This window comes from Ixodes scapularis, unplaced genomic scaffold (assembly GCF_016920785.2).
Source record: "Ixodes scapularis isolate PalLabHiFi unplaced genomic scaffold, ASM1692078v2 PGA_scaffold2__306_contigs__length_199485367, whole genome shotgun sequence".
In the NCBI taxonomy this organism is placed as follows: Eukaryota; Metazoa; Arthropoda; class Arachnida; order Ixodida; family Ixodidae; genus Ixodes; species Ixodes scapularis.
This window is the reverse complement of record NW_024609857.1, coordinates 5,863,992-5,883,505: the sequence shown is the minus strand read 5'-3', so window position 1 is coordinate 5,883,505 and position 19,514 is coordinate 5,863,992. Positions and strand designations below refer to the sequence as shown.

The 19,514-nt window shown below is 47.5% G+C and overlaps 1 protein-coding gene across 2 annotated transcripts in view; it reads right to left on the bottom strand.

Annotated features, from left to right (window-relative positions):
• The window catches only part of LOC115324778 (hepatocyte growth factor receptor-like), a 90,945-nt gene that overhangs the window by 6,927 nt on the left and 64,504 nt on the right, over positions 1-19,514 (bottom strand). For both annotated transcript variants that reach the window (XM_042291676.1, XM_042291675.1), the window contains 9 exons: positions 18,423-18,561; positions 16,945-17,081; positions 12,254-12,451; positions 10,928-11,039; positions 8,965-9,234; positions 7,322-7,477; positions 5,935-6,172; positions 1,862-2,008; positions 972-1,058 (listed from right to left, as the gene is read on the bottom strand). In XM_042291676.1, coding sequence (XP_042147610.1) covers positions 972-1,058; positions 1,862-2,008; positions 5,935-6,172; positions 7,322-7,477; positions 8,965-9,234; positions 10,928-11,039; positions 12,254-12,451; positions 16,945-17,081; positions 18,423-18,561 — 1,484 coding nt within the window. The remainder of the gene's footprint in view (positions 1-971; positions 1,059-1,861; positions 2,009-5,934; positions 6,173-7,321; positions 7,478-8,964; positions 9,235-10,927; positions 11,040-12,253; positions 12,452-16,944; positions 17,082-18,422; positions 18,562-19,514) is intronic.

Here is a 19,514-nt window from a genome sequence, read left to right as displayed (position 1 = left end):
CATCTGCCGAGCTTCGCAGCCTCGATACCGGCACATTGTCAATGTTTTATTTTTTATACTTTTATAAAGTAGTTCAAAGTCAGGTGGGTAGTGACTCGGTGCCAGATTAAATGTAACGTGGAGACTATACAGTTTTCAGACAAATTAATGCACTTTTGCTCATTCATTTTAGAGAACTTACCACCCTTAGTATCGGTGTGGACGCGATCTTATGTTGATACCTAGTCAGATCTTTTTTTTTCTCCTTAAACGTGATTTGTATCGTTATTTGTGTTACCGATTCACGTCCAAATTGACTTTTGCGGCACATTGACTAGTGATATGAGCTGGATTGCGCGACCAGCGACCCGGAGGTACAGGCCACGCAACGAAGCGTCAGAGCGTCAATGGCGGTGATCTCATTTCTTTTTTGCACCCACTGCGCGTGATGCCTCGACACCCTCTGCCGGGTGCATAATACCGTGCGTGTCGAATTCTCCATGACGTGCACCTGACCTGGGAGAGGGAGGGGGGGGGGGGGGGCTAGATATCGCACGCGGAGGCTGTCAAAAACGGAGTTAACCCCCGTCGCTCTGCCGCTTCGTTCGACGCTCACTAGACTGCGTGGCCCCTACCGTCAGGTCGTGGCTCACGCATTCCAGCTCATATCACCGACTATTGTACGCATTGTATTCCGAGTTGCGTTAGTTGTTGTTTCTCTCATGTGCATAAAATTTCTACCTATGGTTCTGGAGCACCGAACAAATAAATTAAAATATTTATTATTATGAAGACCAGTAGTAGTGGAATTTATATTGAAAAACAATTTGAATTGCAATAATGAAATAAATTCAGTTTAATTGCAGTTTGACATTGATATATAATAAGTTATATCTTCAATTAATTTTCCACCCTCTTTAACGCCTTCAATTTCTATCCTGTTTTGCTACGTTAAAGACCACTGCTAAGGAGCAATAAGGTGTCCCACTCACTGTTGTGAAGTGTCTTCACCGCGACAGACTGGACCTCTCCCTTTCCTTCCAGCTCCAGCGTTCCTCTGTAGACGCAGCCGAAGTGTCCTGCAGAGCACAACACAAACGTCGGGTTCAGATAGACCCACAGCCCTACCGATAAACGCTCGAGTCGGATTATTAAATGCTGAAACCATTCACTTTCACACCGAGCGTTTACTTGAAAGTAAAACTGCATTAAACGACCCAGCGCTAAGCTGTGTTTACACTGGCGGTGTAGTTACATTTCTGAAAGCGGTTGCTGATCTGTATGGCGATCCCATTCAAATCTATACGCTTTTGAAGACGAGAAAGATCAGTTCTGCTTGTGATTCCGCTTCCAATTTTGGTGCCTAATTCTGGATGCTAAATAAACGTCTTTGGGTACCTCGAAACTATGGCACACATACAACGCGCACGTGACGAGGTGGACAGGCTGTGGGTCTCCCTCAAGCGGACTTGATGCTACTGACAAAAAGGCAACAACCACCCAGGAGCGCAACACTATGTTGCTAGCCGCGGCGAATTCTATGTCTCGTCTGCGTTTTTCAATGTTTACTTGTCAGCCTATGTTAACTGAAATGTTGAGCGTCTGTTGAAATCCGAATTTGCATTGTTCTTCCACAATGGGCATGCATCGAGCCAACTGTACCACAATGGCCACCAACGTAGGGTCATCATGCCAACACCGAGTCGGTATTTCAAAAAGCTGCGCATGCGGCAAGGCAACCTTATCGTAAGAGACACGATTGGTAGAAACTTGGAAACAGGAAGAGAGAAGCTGGCCGCAGTGGGCCTTCCTGGCAGCTACTGAGGACGTGCCAACGGCAAAGACGCTAGTCGGACGCGCTTTTGGAGATAGATGCGCTTACCCTGTCCGATGACAGGGCCCAGGGTGAGGAACTCTCGCTTGAAGAGCAGCTTCTCCGCTTCCAGCATCGCCTTGGTCTCGTCGTCCAGTTGGAAGGAGGAGGCGATGAGGGCTTGTCTCGCGTCTGCTTCGTTGCCTCGCACGTAATCTTTGGGACCAAGAAAGAAAAAAGTTGACAGACAGGCTTGCAGTGTGCGGTCACTTTGAAAGGTTTTTTGGCGGCAACTGACAGAGGCTGTGCCAACGTGCAAGTGTGCATGGGGTGCGTGTGTGCAAAAGAAGCTCGGGTGCGTCGAGAAGGACGTTCATAGTGTTGCAAGTTGCGCCAAATGCATGCCATGGCGCATCTATTGGGCGTGATAGTGAAAAATATATAGTTTAATTTTATTTTAAGCAATTGCTTTTACGATAGTACCAACATAGTAGTTTGGAGAGGAACTAGCTTCCAGGCAATCGGTTCACCTACTGTGGGTCGAACAGACGCCAGAAATTTCTGCCCACGTGCTGAGACGCAACGCGCTCTCGCACTGGTTGCTCATCTTATGATCCCGCCTTTAAATACCTTGTCTGCAGAAAAATTTCCACCAACAACAATTTTAGTGCACGGATGATGGAGTGAGGTGCATACGCCGGCAGCGAGTGCTGAGTCTCGGGGAAGCGTATTACGAACGTCACCACTCAGGCCGTGTTCCATAATTTACCCGATCTTACTCCATTGTAAGGGTTTTGTACCGTTGGCAATCTAAAACCTACCCGCGTTCAGCGTTCTTCAATCTGTGCTGTCACGTGGTACGATCCGCCGGAGTAACTCGGATCCGTTTGAGTAAGATTTGCAACACAGCCTCAATGTCCGTTGCCTCAAGAGGTCTTCTCCGTGATGCTTACAAACAGCGCAACAACAAAGTGTCATCGACAATCATTAAAAAAAAAATTATAAGAATAGTTTTAGTACAAATTCCTGTCACCTATAATCTTGGGACAAGAGGGGTTTACCAGGGCCAACTTCATGTCTGCTAGGGCAGTTTTACTGAGAAAAGGGCTATCGCGCAGGCGGGCTGGTGATGCTTAATTATTAAACAAAACCCAGAGACACGGGATACACAAAAAGAGGGACAAACAATTGTTGTTCTATCCCCCCCCCCCCTTTTTTGTGACAGCACCAAGGTTTTAGCTTTTCATAATCAATCAGCACATGGATCACGACACTCAATGAAGAAGTAATGCACTGTGCAAAATCAGTGACACAATTCGGATGTGTATAAACATATAACGGGTTCTAAGCTATGGGCAGCGGGTTATTACATAAAATTGCGCTGAGTTAGGCTCCAGTTGAAACCACCGTATTTCCCCAGAGGCATGTCGACGGCTTTATTTATTCAGTCATCGATATTACCAACCAGCGAGAGCAAGGCAAGACTGAACGCCGTCGCTTTCTACCAAATTAGTAAAGATTAGCTCTTCTCGCGTTTCTCCGCTGTAAAAAGTGTACGCACGCTAACTTTCCCACAGAGAATGTTGTGGGCCAATCACTGCATCCAAAAAATTGTTTAAACAAAAAACGGTCTGACTCAAAGACAACTCTCACGCAGGTAGCGCATTTTCTAAATCAACGCGGTTTTATTATCATTATTTTTTGCAATGGATCACAGTGAATGACACACTGATTGCTCTATCGGAAAGCGCACGTGTACAGATTGACGAAACGGTGTAAGCCAACTGTCCCGAACCCCAAGTTGTGAGTTTGCGCAGTCTGAAGCCGAGTGTTAGGCGCGCAGCGAAGACTACGGGTTAAAAACGAAGCCGCGGGGTGTTACGTTGGCCATGTCTCGTCACCTGGACGACGTCTTACACTTACTTTGCTGTGGGTCGGGGGGTACGGCGTCGTCTGAAAATACGCACAACACATTGGTTCGACCTCTGCCACCTTTCACCGCCAAGCGTGAGCGCACCATTAGCTTCCATTCAAAGAAGTTCCAATCGAGTAATGCTTAAATGCCGTGCAAAGAATATTCACACTCAACACCACTGTCCCTCGATGAGAGCCAATCAGAGCTCGGCTCCTTTCTGACGTCACCACAACTCCTGCAAAAAAAGCAGACGACTTGCTCTCCGCGTGGTAACTCCAGCCCGTGGTATATAATAAACGTTGGTGGCATATAATCGGCTTCTGGCCACGTGGTCGGTTGTTCTGTCTCCGAGTTGTGAGTCTGAGCGCTGGTTGTTTTTCTAAATTTTTTTCCCGCGACTGCCATTGTGCGGAGAGAGAGAAAAAAAAGAAAAAAAAAAGAAATCGTGTTTTATAGGTCATGAATGCCAAGGAATAATTCTAAACGGTATTTATTGAAAGTACGAACACAGTTTCATCACACCTCATTCCTACTTCCTAGCTCTTATATAGTACGCCAGCGTGAGTAAAATAACTACTCTGTGGCCACTTTATCCAATATTCGCCGCCATTTCAGAAAATAACTGATGCACCCCCACTACCCCATTGGCAATGCATACCAGTTAGAAAAAAAAAATCATAGGGGAATGAAAGGGCATGACGAAAGACGGTGTTAAAAACTATTTGTACTTTACTTGAAATGTACATTGTATTTAGCGTATTTTACCTAAAATATTTTTTTTTAAAAAGGGCACGAAGAGGTTTGTCGATTTCTTCGTGTCCTTGTCCTTCTTCAGCAAAAAAAATACTTCAAGTACATTGTGCGCCGGTGTATGCTTACAACTTTACTTGAAGTACTATCGGGGAAAAATGAAATGCGAACAGAGGAGCGCATGGCTCGCGGTACAGGCTGCGCCGCCTGGAAGTGAACCTAGGGGCGAGGGTGCGTGGCCTACTCCGATGTGTTCACGCTCCTCGATTGGCGCTCCTCCAGCTTCGGCAGTGCGCCTCTTAGTGCGCTGAAAGCTATCACCGCTATTTTTGCTGGCTCAGCGCGTGCTGTGCAAAGAAGCTCGCCGCACTCGCCCAGCAGGCGAAGATAGCGGTGACAGCTTTCAGCGCACTGAGAGGCGCACTGCCGAAGCTGGGGGAGCGCCAATCTAGGGGCGTGAACACATCGAAGTAGGCCGTGCACCCTCGCCCCTAGGTTCACTTCCAGGCGGCGCAGCCTGTACCGCGAGTCACGGGCTCCTCTGTTCGCATTTCATTTTTCCCTGATAGTACATGACGGCTCCCATCTACTTTGTACTTTAATCCAAGTACTTTTTAGATGTACTTTACCCAACACTGTCTTCATCGCAGTTCACATGTCGTTGGCCGGCAGGCTAAAGTAGACAAATATTCAGTTACGTTGACGTCAAAATGGTTGACGTTACGAGCTGAAAGGACCAATCAAACAGCGTTTAAAAAGCAACGTCATGGTGTTTGCCGTGTTTCTGTACACCTTGAACCAAATCGTCTATACTCTGTTTCATACTTCATACTCTGTTTCATACAACGAGATCAAACCCCACACGAGCGTGGGGTTTGATCTCGTTGATCATTTGGCGTTCTCGCGCAAACAATACAACAGATGAAGGCTCGCGTCAGTAGCTTTGACAGCGTTGCACGCTAAGTATGAAACAGAGTATACAGTTAAAGCCCAGTTACCTGCGCTTGGATATTTTGTGTGCATGGTTCTGTGCATTTGTGCCTTCGACTGCGCTCGGACATGTGACGGAACAAAGTATAGTCCGCTAGCAATCCGGGAGGTGGAAACTATGCCACTGGAAAGTTCTGCAATCACTCTATCCGCGCTTAAGCACATGAACAACATTTCCGTCATCATTATCATAAGTCGCGTTCGTAGAAAGTGTAAATAGCAGAAAGGGAACCCAAACAATGTAACCTGTCCTTACACTGGGGATTTGATGAATAATGCAGCATTACTCAATGCGAACTTCTTTGCATTTGGTCGGATTGTATCCCAAATTCTACAAGTAGAGTGCTCGTGTGTTACTATAAAAATAGCACTGGACTGCTTCGCATAATATGCTGGCTTTCCACAACAAGCTTTCCGGCTGTAAAAGAAAACACATTTTTGTGGCATATTTTTTGTGGCGTTTCTTAATTTGCTATACTGAACTTGCCGTTTTCTCCCGGAGGTCTTCCACCATTTTCGCCGTTGCGGTTGTCGTACTCGACGAAATATCCGGGAGTCCTCTTGTTCGGTAGCCTCCGCTTGTAGTAGAAGAAGGCGCCGACGACGATGAGCGTGATGATGAAGACGGCGATGACGACCCCCGCGATGGTGCCCGTGTGGCTCGACGCCTGGCCCGAGACGAGCTTGAGCGCGCCCAGCCTGAAGGTCTCGTTGCCCATAACCACCTGCGAGGGAAGACGACTTAGCAAGCAACCGCGGATACACTTCAGAGCTCACAGCTTAATCAACGGCTATGGAATTCACTGTATTCAGGTTGATAAAGAGGCTTCACCGTACACATTCCTGCACCGTCACCATATCCCACCATGCCCACTTCGTCGTGCAACAATCGTGTGCCTAATTAGACCTGAGCAATGTGTCAGAATTAAATAAGACGCCATATAGAACTCATATAGTTTGTCTACATAAAGCGAGACATATTGAAATGTTGCGCTTGGTGAGCAGCAGCTCCAGCATGTGTACTGGCCTGCGATGCACTCGTAACTCCGATCACTAATTTTTCCATAACTTCAAGCAATGGGAAGGACATTATGTCATGCTCAAGAAGCTTGCGCGCTCAAAGGTAGAAGGGGTGGGGCCTTTCGGGCGCTGAAACTGCACGACCAAACGTGGTACACCTTTTGCCCTTCTCACTGGTTAAGTTGATTGAAAGACCAGCGATTGGTGCTCCGATTGCACCGCGGGCCAGAATACATGCAGGCGCTTCTGAGAGTGTGTTCTTGACATACGGCATACAAGTGACGAGACATCGGCCGAAATTGTGATAGGCTAGGTTTACATGAATACGACCAAGGGCATCGCAACGAGGACAGACCAATCACGCGCCCAATCCTCCGTTTACTCTTCTACCCATTTATTGTCGTCAAATGCGCAACAGTCGCATGATTGCAAAAACGGACAGCCCTACAAATGCAAAAAAAAAGCAACCAGTTTGCGAACTATTTCCTTTTTGTCGATCGTTTGTACTTTTAAACAAAAGAAAGGAAACGTTACCACTGGCGTGCAGCTCATGAATATTGTATGTACTTTGTGTCCAAGCATCGGGAGCGGGTAATAGTTTATACAGGATGCGAAAAAAAAGATAAAAACTACAACAACAACACTATACACAAGTTTGTATTTAAAGAAGTTAGGTAGGCGGAGGACATTCATGAAGCCGGTTTGCGACAGATTCGTGCTAACATATTGTACCGCAGAGACGTGGCAGGCACAGTCCAGTGACAGGATAAAAAGGGCCGGGGAAAAGCCGTTAGGAGAAATTAAACGAAAGGAACACGGGAGCAAGGTCACGGAGAAAGGTTAAAGCGACTTACATCTACAGTATGGGCGGCGTCTTCGCTCTTTTCATAGATTTTGTAGTAGCACACAATGGTGGTCGACGTAATATTTATCACGTCGCACGCATGATCCACGTCGTCTATCATCACGCTAAACTGGTCGTCGTGCTCCAGCACTTCAAAGTTGTGGCCCTGGAAAAGAAAGCTATATCTTAGAAACACCTCATAGAAAAAGACCGAGCATTTAGAAGAAAACAAATTAAGCGGGGCTTTTACATATCTCATTAAAACAAAAAAGACATAATATTGCAGAATACTAAAACCACGCTTAGTTTATATAGGCTGTTACACGTTAGTGTGACAGTATTTAAATAAAAAAAGAACTTGACTTGAAGACACGATTCCTTCGTGGTTACGCTGCCTACGGTGGTGGATGTAAGAAAGCAAGTATAAAATGTTCATTAAATAATTAATTAGAAAAAAAAATACTAATTATTTTTTGTATTTTGATTTAGCAAGCATGTTTTAATTTGGGATTTGCAACACGTTGTTTACTGGCGCTAAAGCAATTAAGAGATCCCAAAGATTAAAAACCTAACATGCCACGTCGCGTTAATCCGCGACTTTTGGCACTCACGGCAGCGAGAAGTCGAAACTAACTCGGGAAAAGTGCGCCAGGAGCAGAATCAATATCTGCCGAAGAGACGTCGGAGTGGGGCGTGTGGTGACGCGTAACTTGCTGCGAACATGTCAAGGAAAGCTTTGGCTCACCCAATTCGACTTGCGGCCTGCTTCCGCAAGCCGATTTGGGATTTGGCTAAAGCATATCGAGAGCCCAGAGATTTCCATCTCACTGGTGTAAAAAGAATAAAAGAAACCCAGAAGCGCCAGTTATCGTATATGAGAGAATCACGCGATGACTTTGAATTTTTAATTGGATCACGGGAGCAGGCCGCGAGCCGAGTTTTGAATTGGGTGAAAGCTTTTGGTCACGTGTTCACAGAACCTCCCCGTCACCAAACGTCCAACTCTGCCGCCTCGTCGGCAGCGATATTGTTTCCGCTCATGACCATCCTCATGCGTTTCTTCCAAGGTAGTTTCGATTTCCCACTGCCGTGATTGCCCAAATTCACCCCGCAATAAATTGAAGGAGATTTCTTTTTCTTCTGAGATCTCTCAACTGATTTAATCCATGAAGCTTGAACACTCACAAAAAAAGTTAGACGGCTTCCCCACCCCCCTCCTCCTCTCCGTTCTTCTCATTTGCATTAGCTTTCAATTGTGTCCCTTTAAATGCGAGTAAGTTAGCAGCAGTAGACCTTTCCGGAATTAGTGTGTGGTGCCCAAAGCGTTGTACTGCACATGGAATTATCCAAAAAGCGAAGATGAAGCTGAGGTTTCACAACGCAGAGAAGGCGAAACGAAAGCCAAAGTATGTGATGACCTTCTTTTCCGTTAGATTTTGTTATTGCGTGTGTTCTAAGCTCCTAACGATAAGAAAGAATCCATCGTGCCGCTACCAGGATATGCGAAGCGTTCGAGCCGGCACGAGCGTACATCCGGAGAGCCCCACAATTCCCCTCGCTGCAAGGTTTCCCGGGCTTTGCCGGAAAGGTGTATCGGCAGTGTTGCGGGCATCTTTGCGCGGCGTGATGAGCCGGTGAAATCATAATCCTTACCCTGATGAGTACGGTGGGGTCGTTGGCGCGCACGTTGAGCCCGCCAGGCGGGAAGGGGTCGAACTTAGGCGGGGGCCTGTACACAAACTTGAAGCTGGCGTCCATGCCGGCGGCCCTCTCAGGCAGTCGGAGCCCATCCATCTGGAAGTGCACCTGAACCCAGATTGAGTCCCTGTGGTTCTGCAGCTGGTCACGGGGGATGACCGAGGAGTCGAACAGCGAGGCCACGGGGCACGCCAGGCTCTGGCCGTCGTCCGCTGGCACGCACTCCTGGCAAGGAGGGATTACAAAGTGTTGAAGCTTTATCTGAAATCACGGCAAACGCTGTTCCGTCCACTGAAAATGTTTAAACAGTTCGCGACAGAGCAAAGCAATATTAAATGAGCTTCCTAACACGTAATCTAATGCTGAGGAAGTCACACTTTTAAATCATGACGATCGGAAGTTACGTCTGCTTTGCACAAGCACCAAAATTCGCAGCGCCCAAAGCCGGGGAACAGAGTTCCGATACTCTAAGTGTAGCTCATATAGTGGCTCTATACATAGCCTCCTCTATACTCACAAAGCCTGGCAGTATTCTAGTTCGATGACGGAGCCACAGAGTGTCCAGTCGCAAATTTAAATCGCGAGGATCTGGTAGCACAGAGCATTTCTCGGCGAGCCTGTAGTCAGCGCACAGCTTTTGCAGCGGCGAGGACCCGAAACATGGTTTTCAAACCCCACGAGAAAAGAAGTGGTAGCCCGAGGAACGCGAGAAGCACGAGCGGACATTTCATCACTCGGAACAAGTGTGTTTCGGCGTCTCGCCGCAGCGGGGCGCCCATTACATGGCTCTTGCCTGCCACTCTACCTTTTCACTTTCAACGGCCGCATCTCGTGGCGATCTGCCAGGCTTTGTCAGTATAAAGGAGGCTATGCCACGATGCGAGACGGATTAAAAAGGAAGGCAATGTATGGAAAGTTCAGCCGAGGAAATCGGTAAAAAGAGAAAGGAACAAATCTTGCTCTATTACTTACTTATTACTCCACCCCGCCAATTAGGCGAGATGCAACAAAAAGTTTTGTGTCGTGCGTACAGCCATTACTTGTGATGATGCACGACGTCGTAGGTGTAACATTACTCATCCCAAAAGTGCAGAACCTTCATTATTCGGTTTAATCTTATCTATCTTTATTGGGCTTCCTTATTGCTGCAAAACAATTGAGAAGATATCGTAAGATCTGTTACAAGAAAAAAATTTTGTAGAATCCAGAAATGTCCAGTGTCATGAAACTCTCCAAGGTGTCCGGCCTTTAATGCTGCACGAGAGTAAGATGGAAACATAAACGACCTCATTGAAGCCCTTCCCCTCCTGTTTCTGACGCAAACAAAGAGGCGGTGACGCTGACTGTGATATGGAGCATGCGCACAGAACGGATCCTTCCAAACACCAGTTCCGCGCACCCAAGCGCCAGCTTATTGCAGCTGTCTGGAAATGTGTTCGTTAAAAAACAATGAGTTCATGCACACACAAACTGATAAACGCTGTGCCTAGGTGAAATGCTTGTAAGTCTGAGTGCTGGAATAACTTTCATAGCGCCAATATCTTGCTATCAATGTCCTGATAAAAACATTAAATTTAAGATATACTAGAGCAAAAACAACTTCGGGGTACTGTATGTTTCGCTCAACTGTACAGAGAATGTGCAAAATTCTGATTTGAAGAAAAATTGTTTTACATAGCGGGCCTGATCGGTCAATAGCTGGGCACAGAGACCGACCTGCTAGTATTCTGGCAGACGCGACGATTGATATGCGATCGATCGAAGTCACTGAACGGCACATATAAAGCATATGCAAAGCCTCTGAAGAAATGATGTCAGTTTTGACGAATGGCGCTGGAGAAAAGTGATGTTTAAAAGCAGAAATATATGCACATTTTGTTTCTTTGTTCTTTTTTAACAAAAGGCACTGTTGACAAACCTTGGAGATGTGTTCGTGATGCCTGTAGTTGAGGGATGTGACGCGTGTCACCATGACCGGCTTGACGACGCTGTCCAAATTCTCTCCCAGCACCAGAACCTTAGACCTCCCTCTGCAACGCGAAAATCCGCTTATGAACGAGATGCATCTTGAAACACGTCAAAGTAGCAAAGACAGCCTATCGGAGATCTAAACATGCACTGAGATTTGCGAAAACTTGCATTTTTTGAACATAATGCACAAAATTATGAGACATGGAAAAGATTTGTAGTAATTACGAGAGGAATCTATCATTATTACAATGTTCTAGTTATACCAAAGGAATTGTTTCATGATTGTATTCCCACATGGAATCATCAAAATGTGATCTGTCACAACCTATAAGACCACTTCTTTAAAGCCTATCAACGTAGCTTGTCTCATAGTACATGACGTGTCGCTCCAGCAAGGCTAACAGGGTTATTCTTTATGGTTTCCAAAGGGATATCCCCTCTTTTTCTTGCGCGTCGTCATTTTAACACAAATATTTTTTCGTAGCCTCCACCAGGTTGGGGAAAATGTCAATACCTTGCGAGGGTCTTAGACATACAATGATTTGATGCTGATGGGATTTACAGTGAAGGGAGGTGGGGTGACAACTTGACAGTTTGGGCTAGCGAGCCTTTGAAACGAACGTAACCACCACGACTTCCAAGGGTCGACTCTCTGCGCGTGTCCCTCGTCTTCTTCTTTTCCCGACAATATCTAAAACAACACTCCTTACAGTAATTGGGCAGAAGATCGAACTATAGGGGGCGCTTTATTGAGCTTGTTGTCCACACGGCGCGGTGTTTACTAACACAGCAAAACAAAGAAATTGAACTTCGCCTAGCACTGTCTGGGCACGAGCGCTTCGCTTTGACCAGTGCTTTGGACACATGAGGAGCGGCCTTCGAATCGTCATCTTCGATTTCTCTGATCAACAACAAACAACAAAATTAGGTTTGTTGTCCGCACAGCTGCAGCATGCCGCTAGTGGCGTGACTGTTCAATCTCCTCCCCAATAGGCTCGAAAAACAATGTGCGCATTGATTTATTCTCCAGACTAGATGACTCACATGACACTGTGGTAATTGATATAATACGGTCAAATAAGGGGAGTGATTAAGCAGTACGTTGATTCAAACAATCATAATCACATCCGAAGGGAGGAATGAGATTTTGGTAAAGTGAAGGAACATCTCCATAAAATCACACCGCAGCGACGCACGCAGACAATCTTTTTGAGGCGTCACATTAGTGTGAATGGTTTGCGTAAACACTGTATATTTGTTTAACATTGCTCACTTGAATGGGGCAGACGCAGGGAGGATTTGCTTGATCACAGGGTTTGGCTTGTAAGAGAAGGTTGCAGTGAGTCCCTCCGTGGGAAGGTAGGGAACTTCCTGTCCGTCGATCGTCAAGGTCACCCGATGCGTCTCGTCACCTCCGGGATGAGAACCCTCCAGTCGACTCGTGGAACACAGGATGGTCAGGTTGGTAACGCTGCAATAGACGAAGTAAATGCCACGCTGTTTATGTCTGACTGTTAACAATTTTGCTGTATCTGCACTTAGGAAAATTATATAAGGTGTGTATAGCTATGTTTATTGGACACATCCATACACAGGGTGCTTCAGGAAAGACTTTAAAAAATCCCTAAGGTTAGGATGGTTAACAAAAAATAACCTTTATCCGGGAACAAACTGCAAGCCATGGCGGACGTTACAGATTACAAAAACCTATCAACTAGCTCAATAATTCACTAAAGATTACTAATTAGCTTTTTAATTAGCTAAAAGTAACATAGAGTTCCAATGAGAAACTTGTTAAGCGTCATCGAAAACCACAAAATCAACCCACTCTAGAAAGATATGAGGCAGCTGTGGAGCGTCATTTTTCGACGTTCAGAAAAAAAGACTCAGTTTGAACGCGTTTCTAGGTTTCGGTTTCCCTTCAGAGCATATCTTCGTACATCTTCGCGTCAGCAGTCCTGCTCCTCGGTGGTTGAGACGCGGAGATATCGCCTGAAGCTTGACACACGTGTTTTGTGCTTCAGCCACCGAGAAGTAGGACTACTGGCGCAAAGATGCGCTCCGATACAAAACTAAAACCTAAAAGTGCACCATAAACTGTTGTTTTTGCCTTATAACTTTGAAAAATCAGTTGATTTAGTGGTTTTTGATTAAGCTTAGCAAGTTTCTAATTGGAATCCTATGCTTATTCTCATTAATTAAAAGTCAATTAGTAAATATTTGTCACCACTTAGCTAATCATTGTGCTTTACGCAATTCTTCACGTGGGTGGCAGGCAGTTTGTTCCCAGAAAGATTTTCTTTTTTTACTCAGCCACCCATATTTAGGAACTTTTAAAATCCTTTGCTAAAACTCCCAAAGTTTAATTTACGTACGTTCCCTCGTGTGTTTAAAACCGCACATATATGCGCTTTTATAGATGGAGAGGAGAAAAGACGCAAGCGAGACAGCTACTGGTCTATGCTGCACCATCAACTATGTACTGCTATCAACCGTACTGTTATCACTATATACCGACTGTGTCCCACTATCAACTGCGTTGCATCTTTGTCCTTCTACCAACGAAGTTTGCACCGATTATAGATTCGACTACCAAAAACGCTGTGCTACCAGTGGCATCTCACGAGCAACTATGTTGGACTACACCAGGAAATGCTCACTAATACAAACTATGTGTTAGTGAAACCTACCAAGTTTGAACAGTTTCACTTACTATACGCTTTAATACCAACTATGTTTCACTTCTACGTTTCACTACAAACTATGTTTCACTGCCATACAATTTGCTACCAACCTTGATTGGGTTTCAAGAATGTTTTGCTGCGAAGCATATACGTTCCATTTAGGGGCGTAGCCGGCTGCGGGGAGGGGGCAAGGGGGCTTATGGGGCTCAGCTCCACCCCCCCCCCACCCCCCCCCCCTCCGAAATCCAGCCAACCCTATTCGCGACTCCAGCGAATTCTAGGGGGCGCGCTGCTCAGGCAAAATGGCGGGCGAAAGGAAGTCGTTTTCGTCGTTCAGCACGCGAACCAAAATAAATTTCTGGCACTGCAGCGTAAAATTGGTGCTACATATAAGCGATTTTTCGACGGTAGAAATCTTCTTCTAGTCAGTGCGTAGGAATGACATGGCGGAAGCATAAAAATAATTACTGGAGCGATGTTCGTTTCTATGCTGCCTACGAGAACCAAGCAGCGATAGCAGACGACGAAGTCGAAACGACCTCCTCTCTTCAGCTTCTCCGCGTTGCCGCTACGCGGCGTCAATTTCGCTGGAGTCGCCAATAATATACTCATGCATTTTGACACTCCTCCCCCTCTTTGCACCCCAAGTCATCAAGTCATATGTGCATCCCAGCCACTTCAGACCCCCCCCTCCCACCCCACCCCTCCCCCGTAAAACATTCCTGGTTACGCCACTGGCTCCAGTATAAAGTATGTTACGCTGGCCAACCTTTTCAGTACAACTTTATGTCCACCTAAGCGGTACGCAATAAAAGGGAACTTGAAACACTTCGTTCGAAAAATGAGATAGAGGTTCGTTCCAGCATAGTTTTATCCCGTGAATATGAATATCACGTTCGTTTTCACCCAAAAGATGTCACTAAACGCTAGAAAACGCGAAAAACCTCCGACCAGTTGTGACGTCATAAGAGGATCTTTCGGCCGCCAAGCGCGTGACACTCAAGGGCCGCGTGTGCAATCGCAAGCTTGCCAGCTATATACAGCGCCACCAGTCGTGGCGTTTTTTCTCGGAGCCGTATATTAGGAGAGTTTGGACAATGAGCAAAGCAAAGGCCGCCACCAGCGCCAAAAACTCCCTCCGCGGTTAGAGCGTAAACTAAAGGTACGACAGAGCGTCGACCAATCAGGAGACCGCGACGTCACAATAATGCAAACGACATTTAAAGCGTGAAAAAGAAGCGTTCAATCTTGGCCTCTCTACTCCATCTCACAAATGTCTGCAGTAAGACAAAGGCACAGGCGCGTGAGCCTAGCTCAGCAAAACGCTTTTGTTTGTACGAGAACTCTTGCATAGGAGGCACTTTCCAAAGCCACGCGCTCGTGCCCATGCCTTTGTCTGCACTGCTGATGTTTGTGCAGATGGATTATCGATGACAGTTTGCGCTGGGCCGGCTTGCAAGAACAGCGTCTCAGCTGAGACTGGCTGAAAGAAAACAGTGCAAAGGGTGGGAAGCGAGTGTTTTGAGACGCTCGCGCGCCAGTGCTTTCTTGGCAGTGCTTTCTTTCCCAGCCTCAGCTAAGACGCTGTTTCTAGCAAATGAGAAAAGTGGTGTCATTCATTGTTGCAGAAATGCTCGAGGCACATGCCGCGCGCCCCTTTTGGGAAATTCATGGCGTCTGAAATCTAGCTCAGTGCTGCGCTGTGCCGCCATGATCCTCCCAAGGGCTGCACTTTGCACGTGCCTCGTGCATCAGCGAACCTTGCGCTACTTTTGAAACATAAAAGAGCTTTAGTTGGTCCTGGTTTGGAACGCATGTTCGTTTATTCTACACTTGAATATTGGCATGACGAAAAACCTTACATGCGCAAAGTGTTCAGTCACTGAAAGATAAGCCTTTTTACTCTAGCGACGCTAGAACGGCTTAAATTAGTCGTGTCACATTTTTAGAGCACACGACCAACGCTAGGGGCTGTTTCGCTGCCTGTGGTTGGCCCCGAGACGCTCGCCTATTCAAACCAATGTATGGCCAAACTCTCTTCTTTTTCTGTCCTTCGTAAAAATAGCAAGAGAGCGCGTGCATGGCTTTCATAGGCGCTGCAGATGCGCGAGAGCGGAGATTTCGAAACCTCTGTATATGACGTCACGCTCCGGGAAGAAAGGCCTTCTGCGGAACTTTGAAAATACTTTTCTACAGCCTCCCTGCACCAAATGACAAAATAATTTCGATATTCGAGGTCCTGGAGGTCAAATAAAGACGATTTTAAGTATGTTTCCTGAAATACGAAACCACCCCAGCTTATCTTTAAAACGAAGGAACAATGAATATAACGAAGGAATGTTCGTCTCGCGCTAATTTTTGTGTACACTAGCAAACAATTCCGAGTGCAAAGTGCTCTGCGATGACGGATGCTCGGTATACTACTCCAAAGGTAACGTCGCTATAGTGGTAAAAAAGGTAGACGTTTCTCTGTCAGTCAGCATAACCACTAGGGCCGGTCACCCCTCACCCTTCAGACTGACTAAATAAAAAGGAAACTGAAGTCTATCCGTAATGAGTCCGTTATCAGAAAAATCTGACATTTCCTTATTTATTCATTATTTATTCACCATTATGACAACAGTACACCTGCAGAGATGCATATTGCAAGAGTGCACGTACACAAGGCCATATAAAGAATGTTTTAACGATACCGACCACAATAACAATAACGTTATTTATTCCTTCCGTTTAATATCAAACAATAGGCTTTGTATCCAAGAAGAAAACATAACACGAATTAAGTTAGTTCGTTCGGTCGTCGAATGTGCACACACATACAAAAAAAAATTGCGGTGGCTTGGCTCGGCTATGCCAGGATACACGTAGCGTGAGCTTATGCGCACAAAATGAGAAGCGCTATCAAGCGGCTCCGGTGCAGCGTCAGACTTGGCTACTGCGCAGCGGAGGCACACAGCTGGGCACACGGCGGCGCCATTGCATCTGCCGCAGCTATGACGTCACTCCTCTCAAATGCGCAGACCGGCGAGGCAAGCGCGGCGGTGGCGGAGCGCGCGGCGGCGGCGGCTTCAGCGCGGCAGCTGTGCGCCGTGTGACGTCAATGCTCCTCGCGCACGCGCAGCACGGAGCACGGCTTATTATGCGAGCCACGCGAAACTGCTCAACCTTGGCCAGTGTAGCTCACGCTACAAAAATTACAGCCTTAGATTACCAGCCTCAGGGAAGATCCCCAGAGCCCGTTTCATCAAGCGCCTCATTGAAAGAGACTCCACAGACCGACCTGTAGATGTGACACGGGTGGCTTCCGACGCTGACAATCTGCAAAGCGCCGCTGTCCAGGTTCGTCCCGTGCACCGCAATGCTCGTGCCACCTGCCCTGGGCCCGTAGCTCGGAGATATGCCGCTGAACGTGGACATCTGCAGGCACGAAACGTATGCGGCGTCAGCCAAGGAAAGCGAATGCAAACAATAGAACATGCGGCGCCGAACGTTTCAAGTTCACCCAAGTGAAACGCTAGCAATTATAATCTGGAAATAAATAAACAAGACAACGACGTCCGCTTCTTGGTAGCAGATGCTATTCGTTTCCAACGTACCCGCCGGCTCCATCAGCTGCCTTTTTGCGAAAACCCTCACACGTTATCCAAATAGCTATCCTCCGTTTCACTCCGGTCGCACTTGCCAACATTGCTATCCGATGTAGCTAGTCAAGCAATGCAACAATGTCATTGTCGCTGCGTTCGTCGTCTTTGTGTGTTTCACCGGGTGAATCAATCATGCGAAGAAAAAAACGCAGGATGGCGGCACATTCTCTGTGTGCGATCGGGTGGTCGCGTGATAAAAAAGTGAAAGCCGTTTACAAATCCCTGTAACGCCGAATTGGAGCGCAGCTCTTGAGGAGGAGGAGTGAAGGGTACTGAGGGGAGGGTAGACCCCTCCTCCTTCTCCTCCTCCTCCCCTCATTCTTTAATATGCTCCGGGGGGGGTCACGTGACCTCGGGGGGGGGGGGGGGGGTGTCACGTGACTTCGGGGAGGGGGTCACGTGACCTCGGGGAGGCGTGACCTGGGGGTCACGTGACCTTGGGTGTCACATGGGGGTCACCTCAAGGTCACGTGACCTCAGAGGGGTCACCTTGGGGTCACGTGACCTTGAGAGGGTCACGTGACCTTGGGGAGGAGACCACGTGACCTCGGGGGTCACGTGACCTCAAAGGGGTCACGTGAACTCAGAGGGGTCACGTGACTTGGGGGTCACGTGACCTTCAAAGGGTCACGTGGGTCATCTTGGGGTCACGTGACCTTGAGACGACCTTGGGGGTCACGTGATCCCAAGATGACCCCACGTGACCCCCAAGGTCACGTGACCTTGGGGGTCACGTGACCTTGAGATGACCTTGGGAGGGGTCACGTGACCTTGGGGGTCATGTGACCTTGGGATGACCTTGGTTACGCCGACGCCACTCAAGCCGGGAACGGGCCCCTAAGAGCTGCGCTCTAAAAACGCACAAAGGCCACGAGTGCTGTGAAGGTGCACTTTTGACACAGCTTGATCTGATTCCATCGAATCGTACTCGAACTTTGCGTAAAACCAAAAATAGCGCTACATTTGAGTTAAGAGGTTTTGGCGATGCGGGGCGGTTTATTTCTGCGGTGCTGTGACCTCCCTGTTCGAATTTCTGGGCTAACAGGCTGTACGCCACTCCAGCGTTCCATAGGGTTAACGCGTAGATGGAGTGCTCCAGTCAAGCATTGCCCACCTGGTACTCGAATCCCGTGGCAGCCACTTTCTTGTCAATGACGTCGAAGGACTTCCCCGGGAACCAGTGGGTGTCGTTCACGGCCACCACGATGTCCACCAAGCTGTCGCTCTGACCGGCCGGCGTCTTGCACTGCACACTGTGCGAGCGGCCATGTCAAACTATCGTCACAACCTGTTTTGCATTTCGCGCGCTGCTGAAACTATTGCAGGTAGAAGGAGAGGGAGAGCAGGAGACGAGAGCGCACACTCTCGTCTTAAAGACTATGTTTAGGACGGCGTCCAGCACAACGCCTAAGACCTCTAGGACGACGTCAAAGACACCGTCTATGACAACGTCAAAGATGGCGTCCCAGAGGACGACGTCAAGAACGTCTAGGACTACCTTAAGGATGACCTCTAGGATGACCTCAAGAACGATCTCTTGGACAACCTCTAGGACGACGTCAAGGACGAAGTCAGGATGTCAGGTCATGTTAGCTTCAGCTACCGGCGCTTACGAGCTTATGCGACCGCTGCTTACGTGAATAGAGCTTACGCAACCGGTGCTTACGTGACCTTGATTACGCAGCCTTGCATTTCTGTCACAGGCATTTCATAACCTTCATTACGCGACCTTGCAGTTTAGCGACGGGCGGCACGTAACCTTGAGGATATAACCTTGAGCATGGTTGGGCCTTTAATGCTACCGCTTAGAAATTGGCTGCATATATGGGCATTCTGCTAAACGCGATGAAATGCAGTAGCTTCAGAGGAACATCGTTAGTTAAAACAATAGACCGATCTCACTAAGCGTTCCACGCATGCATGACGCCGCGATAACTGTAGTTCATAGGATGCAGACGCCAGTTCACGAGACAGCTCATGCCGCCTCGTGCTCTGCTCGTGCAGAGCTCCAGCGGGGTTGTCGCACGTGCAGAAAGACTACAGCTCCCACGATGCATGGCGGCAGCGGTGGCGTACTCGAACTAGCTGGTGAGATCGGTCTATTAGGAAAGGAAATGGTACAGTCCTTAAATGGTTATAATGCCCTACACACATCGAGGATGATGTCAAGGGCGGCGTCTAGGACAACGTCCTAGATTACAGCGTC